The sequence below is a fragment of the Oenanthe melanoleuca genome, chromosome 2 (assembly GCF_029582105.1).
Source record: "Oenanthe melanoleuca isolate GR-GAL-2019-014 chromosome 2, OMel1.0, whole genome shotgun sequence".
NCBI lineage: Eukaryota > Metazoa > Chordata > Aves > Passeriformes > Muscicapidae > Oenanthe > Oenanthe melanoleuca.
Window position 1 is genome coordinate 88,209,006 of NC_079335.1, and position 11,679 is coordinate 88,220,684.

At 36.3% G+C, this 11,679-nt stretch overlaps 1 protein-coding gene across 2 annotated transcripts in view; it reads left to right on the forward strand.

Moving 5' to 3' along the window:
• KDM1B (lysine demethylase 1B) overlaps positions 1–10,220 on the forward strand; it is a 27,426-nt gene extending 17,206 nt beyond the window's left edge. For both annotated transcript variants that reach the window (XM_056483943.1, XM_056483944.1), the window contains 7 exons: positions 602–733; positions 1,124–1,198; positions 2,062–2,178; positions 3,022–3,147; positions 4,552–4,674; positions 6,621–6,773; positions 7,329–10,220. In XM_056483943.1, coding sequence (XP_056339918.1) covers positions 602–733; positions 1,124–1,198; positions 2,062–2,178; positions 3,022–3,147; positions 4,552–4,674; positions 6,621–6,773; positions 7,329–7,412 — 810 coding nt within the window. In that variant the 3' untranslated portion in view covers positions 7,413–10,220. The remainder of the gene's footprint in view (positions 1–601; positions 734–1,123; positions 1,199–2,061; positions 2,179–3,021; positions 3,148–4,551; positions 4,675–6,620; positions 6,774–7,328) is intronic.
• Positions 10,221–11,679: the final 1,459 nt, after the last annotated feature.

The window sequence follows — 11,679 nt, forward strand, 5'->3', positions numbered from 1 at the left end:
AGGAATTGGCATCTGAATAGTAGTTTGAGAATTGTTTCAGAATTTTTACTCCTGAGTGGCAACTGCTTAGTGTAAATACCACTGTTTTATTATAAGGTTGCAGGGGCTAGGAGACAAGGTCATTGAAAGATATCATGGAACAGCCTCCATAGTGACAGAAAAATTCCATGGAGCTGGGTTTTTCTTGTGTCTTTTTTTCCCCTTCATGTTGGGAAATAAGATATTTCCATTTTTATATGAAGTCCTAAGGCTGTACAATCTGATTACTCTGCTAGATACAGACAACTGAAATAAATACATTGCAATTCACCTGGATTTTTGTACTATTTTCCTTGTTTTCTCTACTAAGCAGAGCTATAAATTCCCTACTAGTGACCAACCCATGTTATGACTTTTCTTAATCCAGCAATTCACATGTTATGTACTAGCATTAGGTAAATAAACATTTTGATTTTGTCAGCATTGCCATAAATTCTGGTGATACACTTTTTTTTTTTCCCAGTTGCAAAGGGGCTAGGGTGGCTTCTCCTAAACTGTGCAACTTTTCATACTACCCATGTCCCCTCAGCAGTAGAAACAGCCAATTATGTTCTGTCCACAGGTATCTGCACGCTCATGGGACCACAATGAATTTTTTGCCCAGTTTGCTGGAGATCACACTCTTCTAACTGTGGGATATTCAACTGTGATTGAGAAGTTGGCAGAAGGGCTGGACATCCGGCTGAATTTCCCAGTGAGTCTGGAAAATGTTGATGCAGTGCCTGTCTTGGATTGCTTTGAAAAACCCAGTCATATATTTGTATTTGGGACCAGGCGAATCTGTGCCTGTGACTGTTTCAATTTGCCTTTAAAAAAACTGAAGAGGACAATTTCAACATTTCTGAAACTCTCCCTGAGGACTAGCAGTATTTAAATATAGTATGATGGTCTTACATGTTAGAATCTTGATGATTTTTCTTTTTCAGCTTCATGGAGACTGTTTTTTGTCTTTCAGGATTTCTCTGGAAATTTGTCTTATTCAATTTTTGAGATTGCTGACCAGTGCTATTTTAGTTATTTTTGCTGGAATTTGCATTGCATAAGTACATTTTGTAGTGCAGTCTCTCAATGTGTCTTTCAATAGGTTCAGAGTATTGATTATTCTGGTGAAGAAGTGCAGGTCACTACTGCAGATGGAACAGTGTGGACAACACAAAAGGTACTGAGTATGCTTCAAGACTAAGAATTTTAGAGAATGCACAGTACATGTCCTTTTTTTCCTCTTCTTTCTCTTGGAAGACTATTTAGTCCATTTTCTCCCCATTCAAAGATGAATATTCATGTATTTTAGTGGCCTTTATGTGGGTATCCTAGAGTCTAATTTTTGGTGAGCATGCTTGAGATTTGAATATGAGCTGATTTGAAAAACTAAGGACTATAAAGGGTAGTACTAAAACTGTGAAGCAAATAAATTTTTATCTGGTCTTTGAAGTGATATTTATGTTATCTAGTTCCCTTCCCTGCTCAGCCTTACCCCACTTAGCATGTGTATCTTGTTAAAATTTCCAGGATTTGACAACCCCTATTTCTCAGTCTCTCTTATTCCCTGTATCCCCACCTTCTTCATGCTGAGTAATTTAGCTTTCAGAAATTTTAAAAATTATACATAAACTTGATAAAGATTGGACTGACATCAACAGTGTTACTGAGTGTATTTTAAAGAGCAGGAATCTCTGAATTGACTATCATTGACTATCTCTCATTTCAAATAGACAGTTTTGTTAATCTGAAGCCATTGACTATCATTTACTAAAGTACTGGTAGCATGGTTAGCCACTGTGATACAAGCAGTTCAACAGACTATGAGTTAAAATCAGTAAGCTGTGGGATGTGTTTCCACCTGAATGTAAGGCATGTGTTTCCCATTATTGGGAACTAAAACCAGACACTAATCTAGAAATGTCTGGTGTGTTATTATGCTGCATCTTACTAGCATAATCCAAGATACTTAGAAGGATGCAGTGAGGCTCAAGTGCTGAATTCAGGTTTTGGTACTGTTGTGATTGTAGCTATTTCTTTCAGGTATTAGTGACTGTACCACTGGCTCTTCTTCAGAAAAATGCCATTCAGTTTAATCCTCCACTGTCAGAAAAAAAAATTAAAGCCATTAATAGTTTGGGAGCAGGAGTCATTGAGAAAGTAAGTGATTTCATATTATCTTGAATTTTCTTTTCACATAAATATTGGCTGTCTTATTCCTGTTGCTTTTGCAGTATATTTATCAGGGTTTATCATGCATAAACATACGTTTATGTTTTACTTGCATACAGTAGCCGAGAAGAGCAAATTGTTATTGGGGATCACATGTATTTCTGTTTCTTAGATTTCACAACTTAATGGCATTTTTAAAGAAACTGTTCACAGAAGAATTTCATGGCTTAGACATTTTGTGCCTAATTTTGATTCATGATGGTCTTGGATCTTTCACAATTCCAATAATATGTTTATTTCAGGCTGTTTTAACCTAGTAAATTCATAAAGTATTTGTGAAGAATACTGAAAGTTGTGTGTTTGACTAGTGTAAAATCTCCTACCCTTTCCCAATACAAAAACACAGCCTCTCCTGAAAAGTTCCCAATAAAATGTGTGCTTAGAACAAAACAGTAACAAAGTAATGCCAGAAACAAGATTGTAATAATGTTGAAATTTAAAGACAAGATTAAGAAACTCCAAATATAGGATGCCACTCATTTAAGTTAAAATTAGGTTTTTTTAAAAAATTGCTGAATTCCTTGAGCATTTTACACAATTACTTCCACTGTGGATTTGATATTCAGTGCATTTGCAATTAATAACATTTTTTTTTCTTTGCCTGTCCCCCTTGGAGGACTGGTTCATGTATTCTCTGTTGAGACCGACTCATAGGAAAAGCTGTGTCTAAATGGGTAGAAACAAACATGTATTAGAAGAACATATACCATATCCTGTTATAAGTTTTGTGGTATGAAATGCTTAAATTGCATTTTTTTTTAATCTTTCTAGATTGCCTTGCAGTTTCCATATAGATTTTGGGACAGTAAAATTCAAGGAGCTGATTTTTTTGGTCATGTTCCACCCAATTCCAGCCAACGTGGGCTCTTTAGTGTCTTCTATGACATGGATCCAGAGGTATGATATATGCCAACTGTATTTTCTTTTGGCCCTTCTAAAATTCAGTTTGAAATCTAGGTGCAGCAATTACTGAACAACAAAATTTTTCTTTTCTTCCTCCTCTCTCATCTGCAACTATTAAAAGCAGTGGAAGCAGTCTTATTTATCAATAATAAAGCTCATCAATATTTTATTGTAATTAATGGGAATGTTTTCCATTGTTTGGATACAGACTGATATACATTCTAAATCTCTACTGAAGACAAGGCTGTAATACCTTACTATAAACCTACTAATGTGGGAAAAAGGCTACTAGTCACTTCCATCTTAGAACTTATGTTCTCTTATTAAATCACCTAAAAATCTTGTTAAAAAGATCATGCTGACTTACTGGCTTGCAGTAGTCTCAAGAACTATATTGAATAGCAGAAGAAAAGACAAACAACAAGTTCTGCATGAACCTGAGAGCTGTAGGGTCAGTCTCATGAATTTCAAGGCAAGTTCAAACCAGTGGAATAACATCACGTTTCTCCTCCCTGCCAGTTCCAAGCAGACACATTACACATTTATATTATACCTTTTCATACTTCTACAACAACTGCTGCTTACTACATTGTAGCAATAAAAAGGCCATTTCATAACCTGATGTCTTACTCCAAAAGGAAACCATCCTGTGACATTTGTGCTCTGTTACTGCCTGATTTCTGCTTGTATACAACTTTGCTTAAATGTTCTCTCCAGTACTCTTAAGCTCATGCTACAAGAAGTTCAGTGTGGTGGTGCTGTCCAGAGACTCTACATACAATGCTTAGTTTGCTTGATAGCTATTCTGTACTAGTTATCAAAGTTAGCAACAGAAGAATTATTGCCATATATAAACAAGACAGTCAGAGTTCTTTAAAGGCACTGAGAACCTGTGTGCTCTTCCCTACTCGCCACTTCACCTCTAAAACTTCACCAGTAGATGTGACCTTTCATTTCTTGGTCCAAAATCTGTAAGAACCTAGTATTGGTTAAACAAAAACATATCTCACTAGTATTTAAATACTCTCTCTGTCATCACCTTTTGAAAATGGAGTACAGCTGAGGTGAAAGTTTGGCACAAAACTGAAGCTTAAGAGGGTGCACAGAGAATAACACTATCAAGTGTAATTGTGGGGGGGTACAGCCTTTAAGTAGGTAGATAGAAAGTTTTCAGCGAATTCAGCAAGCTGTAAAAGGGGCTGACTGTAACTGACCTGTGAACAAGACATCAGAAGATGTAGTAATCTGAGCATGAATACTGTAGAATATGCACCCTTTGTTCCAAGGAATCAAACCCACTTTTCTCTAGAACAACAGTTGCTTTGCAGCTGAAAATATCTTTGTAATACCAATTAAAAGACACTGTTCATGAAATACTTAATAAGGTCTTGTTTTTAGAGCAAAGAAAGCATTTTAATGTCAGTGGTCACTGGAGATGCTGTGACAACCATTAAGAATTTAGATGATCAACAAGTACTGCAACAGTGTATGACTGTACTCCGAGAGCTGTTTAAGGAGCAGGTAAGAGAAGCCTTTTTATTAAGAGATGAATTAACTTATCACCAGAATAAAGCTTTCAAATGTAGTACTTAATGATGTATAGGCAGACCTTTGGCATTTAAAATTATTTTTCTTTTCTTGTCAGTTTCAGGGAATAGGTTTTCTTTGAGGCATACTAAAAATTCACAATTTTTGGTCTCTTGTGTGAAAAATGTATATTGAAGTATCTTAGATCTCTCTGAAGGACAGGCGTATATAACTGAAAAAGAGAAATGAACTATCATCCTTTAAAATGCTTTTAAAAAGCAAGATTAATTAAAAGCGGTACTTTAGACAGGTTACACAAAACATACTTCTTAGCTGTCACTTTTTTCCTGGCCATCACTTCTAATACGTGGTAAGATCTTTAAACTAGATGAATTTGATTGATTCCTGCCTTCCCCCATGCCAAGGCAACTGTAATTACAATACCCCCAAACTAATCCAATCCATTTCTCTTCTACTAACAAACAACCCTTTCTCAGCTGTCTTGGGATGGAGGTATGGGCAAAATGATCTAGCAAGGGCCCTACATCCTGAATGTAAAAAAGAAACACTAGATAAAAATTACCTTTTTTCCTTCCCCCAGACCATCATTAGGATAAAAACTAATAGGAAAATCAGAGAAATCTGGGACAAGCAGAGCATTATCACTTAGCAATGTTATTTGCATTCCACTCTAGAGACAATAATGCCTCAATTAATTTACTTAGAGCAGTTAGATCCCCAGGAATGATTGTGTTCAGGGATGATCTCTCAAGTTTTACTGATGGTTCAAATGTTAGGATTAATGATCTTGGAAGAACTTCAGTATCTGAAAACTCAGCTATTCCTAGAAAAATGTTTGGTAATGGCTTTATTGTTACTAGAACAACATGCAGTGGAAGTTCACATACCTGTATTTTGATCTTATGAAAATGTAGCAAATGGGTCTTTGGTTTCAGTGCCACTCTGATCCAAAAGAGTGATTTTCAAGACTGTCTCCATGGTTCACAGCAGTTGTGAATTTCAGTCACCTGAGGACGATGCAGTGGGATTTTTCAAAGACAAGACAGCTTCAGGGGTGTACCAGAGCTACTTCTGGGACATCCATACAGCTTGTCATATTTGGCTGGTCCTTGTCTTGATCACTTGAGCTAGAGTTTCTCATGTGCTGCCTGAATGGAATTTATTGGTCGATACCAGATGTTGCTCAAGAGGCAACCAGAGCTGCTTCTGTTTACTTGTCATGAGTTCCTCCAGAATAAGACATAGCTGTAGTTGACTAAGCCTTCATACAGGTGTTACTCAGGTTCTTTTTGGTAGAAAACTGGAATTTGCATGCTGCAATGTGAAAAAGAATACCCAGTATTACTTGTCATGGCTTAGCCAGACCCTGAGTTCCCTGGTTTTTGTTTTCTCCCTGACCCTAGTTTTCAAGACAGCTCATTCTCTGATCGTAGATAAATAATCTCATTTAGCCGTTGGAATAAAATTATCTCCGAAATGAAAATTGAATTTTGAGATTTAACAAGCTAGATGTAACAAGCATTATGCCTAACCAAGACAAAAATTGCTTACATTATACATAAAAACATGTTGAACAATATCAGTATTATATCTGATTACAACAGCATGTGTGTATGCATTTTGAGGGGGATGTTTTTTTCCATGTACTTTGTACTTCTAGGTGTATTACAATATGCAGATCTGGTGCATTCAGAATAGTGCAGCTGTGATGTTTTAAGCATCAGGGGAGTCAAGCAAATGAAATTATCTTTGTGGTTAATACTATAATAAAAACAAATAGGAATTTAATTCCGGAATGTGATCTTATCTGTATCTTAACAATACTAAATGCTCTAAAGATTACTAGAAACTGTTTGAGAAAAAGCTGTGCAATTCTGAACTTCTCTTTGCAGTGTTTAACTTCTATTTTGGTTATGCAGGAGGTTCCTGACCCAGTGAAGTTTTTTGTTACTCGATGGAGCAATGACCCTTGGCTGCAGATGGCTTACAGTTTTGTGAAAACAGGGGGCAGCGGTGAAGCTTATGACATGATAGCTGAAGACATACAAGGAAAAGTTTTTTTTGCTGGTGAGGTAAGTATCTTTGTTACCATTTAATTATGAATAGTGGGAGCAGTTTCTTATGGAAGATCATCTCTTGCTAGCCAGCACCATTAATGTAGAGGTAGTATATAAATATTCTATATAAATATGCTAATAATTCTTGACACAGAAACCTCTCTATTCATATTATTACTGGGCATGAGAAGTCTGCCAAGTATTTCAGTTGAGGAGTAAAATGAAGTTTTAGTCAAATTGTCTTTCTGTTACTCCACTTGTGGGTAACATAACAAATGCACCATGATAGTATAGGTACATTCTGTACTGGGGAAGAACTTAACCTGCCCCCCTAAACTGCAGATAGTAGAACAGACTGCTGCTTTTGTAGCTGACTTGTTAGCAAATTTTGAAGTTGCTAAAAATCTTGAGTGTTTCCTTTCATGTTTTCTCTTAGGAGTTTTCCATGGCTTTTAAAAATGTAGGTGTATGCTTGAGGAAAACAAAATTGACCTTGTAAACTAAAATTCTGTACTATTAGTTTTAGAAACAATTGACTTTTCATTTTGTTTTGTGTTTTTTTTTATACAGGCCACAAATAGGCACTTTCCTCAGACCGTTACAGGAGCTTACTTGAGTGGGGTTCGAGAAGCCAGCAAAATAGCAGCATTTTAAGTACTGAAATTTTGTGTTTATTTATATATATTTTAATTGATTTCTGTGGGTAAAACTGTCTTCAAGTTTCCTATTGCTGCCTTTTTCCTACGTGGTACTTGAATAGTACATGGTACCTGAAGATAAAATCTTCATCTTCCTCTTCCTCCCCACCACATTTTTAAGCCCTGATGATACATATTGTTGGGGGCTTTTTTCCAGCAAAGGTATTACTAGCAGGAGTGACATTGGAATCGCTGGCCACAGCTTAACTAAGAGAACTTTTATCAAGAGTCCTCTTCTGTGTGGCTCAAGTCATGCTATTATGAACCTTCATTTCAGAAGGTCAGATTAAAATAAGACTAAGTCAACATACAGCATTAAAAATGCTGGCAGTTAGTAATGATATAGGAATTTTCCACTAACTGTGTTTCTCAGGTTGATTATGCTCATAAGAGTTCAAACTGGCTTCCAAAAGCCTGAATAGCCTAGAAAAATTCTAGGATTAATGTAGGAAGGAACTCAAATATCACTTTTCCCACTTGCAATCAATAACCTTTTCTATAATATTTTTTCATATTCTTGGCATCCACTAAGTGGGGTTTGGGATATGAAGTTTGTTCCTTTAAGTAAAAGAGCTGGAACAGTTTACAGTGCAATCATAGGTTATTGTAGCTGATCAAAACTTGAAAAAATAACTTCTACATTACTTTAAAAACTTTGAAATATCTCTGCTACTTCTTCAGATAAATTCTTGTTATGATAATAGGCTAAGAGTTTAGATTTGCTCATTGCTTCTGTAGAAACAGGACTGCTTAAAAATACCATATTGTAATGATTATTTTGAAAACAAACTTCCAGATTCATTTGGGCTGAATAGAGGAAGTATCTGCTGATATGACTGTACAGTGGGGGATGCAGGTTCCTAATAGCTCATTCAAATTTTTATTAAAAAATAAGTGAAAATGAATGAGGAAAAATATTAACACTCTTATGAAGGGCTGAAACAAGGTGGCTTGCACTTTGACTTAAAGTTTTTTTTTTCTTTTATTATGAAAGTATTAAAAACAACTTGAGAGAGTAATTCAGTAAGGGCTAGACATCTATCTAGTAGCTTTTTCATGGGACAGGGAGGAAAATATTTTTCAACAGAAATAAGAGAGATGTAACTGGGATACCTATTGTAATACTGTTCCACTATATTGGTATTAATGAAAAAAATTGAAATCCACTTTTAGATTTGTTCCCCCACACCTTCTCTGTATCTTGGCTGCATAGATGTCATGATTTCTGAAATGAACACAGCTCCATCCTGCCCCATTCTCCTGCATAGGCTTTTCTCTTTTATTGATCCCTTAATTTAAGAATGACACAGCAAATGTGTTTGACTTACAGCACTTATTTCCTTAAACCTATATCCTTGGAAATAAATAATAGGAAACCTTAAGAAAAATCATTGGATGTTAAGGGGTTGGAATGGACCTTAACAATGGTCAAGTCCCAAAGCCCCTGCCATGGGCAGGGACACCTCACACTAGACCAGGTTGCTCAAGGCCTTATCCAACCTGGCTTTGAACACCACCAGGGTTCTACTGAATAAATGCAATTCTTCTTTTCAAATATGTAATATTTTGTTTTTAGAGTAGGTATGATATTGTTGGAAATCCTTTATTTAATCTCTAATTTACAAGGTGAAGATGTTTATGTAACTAGGTGTTTTTCAGATATATCTTCTGTTCTGCTTCATAAAGCTAAGTTATATGGACTAATACTAAGAGTGTAACTGTTCATAATTTTTCTCTACATAAATGCTGGTATATACAGTTTTAAAGTATTTCCAATTATTAAATTGTGATTTGAAGGCTGCAAGAAGTAAGACATAGTCTTCTGATGATAAAGATGATGATAAATCAGGATATCAAATTTTGCTTTTGGCAGTCATTTGCACTTTGTTAATTTCATATATTTTAGGCCAATATATGGCATAACTAGCAATGATTGAGAGCTATGTATGTTCGAGTTCCAAGTTTCTTTCCCACTTTATCATGTATGACAAATTATTAGGAGAGGAGCTTTTGGTGGTGGCAAAAAAAGCTTATAGCAAAAGCCCAAAACCTTATATTCAATGGCTGCTTCAGCTAACCTTGCTCAAAAACTTCAGTCAGCTTAGTAACAGATACAGACATGTCACATTTCAGGTAGGAATGGTCAGGAAAGTTTAGCTCAGCATACATTTCTCCAGTCCAAAGTTTGTATGAACATGCTTGATGTCATTCTGTTAATTTGTACTTGGGATTTTCAATTTACCTACAATGTTGCAGCTAGATAAAAGGCTGTATTCTAGAGAAGAGAGATGGATATGAAGAAATACTACCATGTTTGACTTTAGATGATGCCCACTTCCAGCATTAGAAAAACTGTTAACAAATGATAAATTTACCAATGCCCTAGTCTACTCATTATTTGTATATTAAACTGTGTTGTGCTGCACTGAAGTTTGAGAAGTAAATTAAGTAAGTATGTTCCATTTTAATTTACATTCATTTGAAATATGTAAGAACATCAGGCTGGTTCTGAGACTTCATTCTTTAATGTTGCCCAGAATTTTTTTAATATCTATGTTAAATTTTATTTCAAGCATGTATGTATTTTTTCTTTTGTGTTTAATTTATTCCCTCTAATCAAGAACTGGGGAATGGTTTCTTTGAGTAGGTTTGTTTAAATGTTATTAAAAAGATTTTAATGCAGAGCATGATCTGTTACACTTCAGTTCTTCTGAGTGACTATGTTATAGCAGCAGAATAAAACTGGAAAGTATCCATGAGATACCCTGTTGTGGTTGGTTGGTTTTTTCTTTGAATTTAACTAGTGGCTAAGCCTACTTTTTTACTGCATTTTAGATTAAGATTTCATTTTGGTATATTATTACAGCTAGAAAATTCCTCAGAAGCGCTGCTTTACAGCCTTTTCTGAGCTGTAAGTCCTAACTCTACTGTTTTTTGGACACCATAGTCACTGACTTCTGCCTCCAAGTTTTACAAAGCAACTCATAAGCTTGTGTCAGATTAGGCCAGAGGAAATTTAAGCTTGTAAAAGTTGTTGAAAAGCATGGCCCATAATTTTTCAAATATTACCAAATAACCATTTAAGGCTTTTCATGGAGTAAGTGTAGTGTGAATGTGTTGTAGGATCATGGTCCTGAAAGTTTCCTACTAGGACAGACCACTACAAGCCTGTGCAAGCCTGACTTAATGTTCAAAATACAAACTATGACAAATAGTAACACTTATTTACATTGCTCTTTGTGAAAGAGATGTTAGGTGTTCATTTTGTCTAAGTCTCACTGTAGCTGCCTCAAGAGAAAACTTCTCTTACTGCTTTGGCAGTTTATTTCACCCACATGCAGATCTGAACCATGGAAAAAGCATTACTGGGGGCAAGATTCACTGCTTTCCCCTACCCCAGTCATACTTGGTGAGCAGCTCAAAGGTTTGTATCCTGAAGATATGTTTTGTTTTCCAAATGCTAACTTAGTACACCTGACACTGCTTTTGAAAAATGATAGCTTCATTCTAAGAAAAACAAGTTTTAAAATAGAAATACTGATGAAATACTTTGAAATAGAAATTAAATACTGCTTTTTATCATAACGTACAAATCAGCAAATTTCATCATACTCATAAAAATTACAATTATTAAAAAAACCAGAGAGTACTTTTTTCCTTTTGGCCCAGTTGTCTAACACTTAGATCAGAAATAAGTGAAATAGTGCAGTCCAGTGAATGAGGTCAGCTGAAAAGGCAGGGCAAGTTACATCACACTACCATCCTCTTACACCCACAATCTCTGGAGATCATCTGGTACCAAAGCTGCTACTTGGAACAGGGCCACATGGAGCTGGTTACTTGGGCCCCTGCCAGGCTGATGTCCAAACTTTTCTGCCAATGGGGATTCAACTGCTCCTCCAGGCCCTGTTTCTGTGATCACCTTCATGGTGAAGTTTCTTCCCCTAATGAGTAACTGCAGTTTCCCTGGTAGCAACTTTTGCCTGTCACCTCCCATCCTCTCCCTGTGCACCTCCAAGCAGAGCCTGGCCCTGCCTTCCCCAAAACTCTCCCATTTGGGAGTTGCAGACTGCAGGATGATCTCTCTTCCTCCATCTCTTCCATAGGCTGAACAGGCCCAGCTCTCTGCCTTCCCTCCTCACCATATTGGTGCCCCTCCACTGGCCTTGCTCCATGATGTCCATGCTTGCCTTGCCCTAGGGACCCACAGCAGGACACTGCTG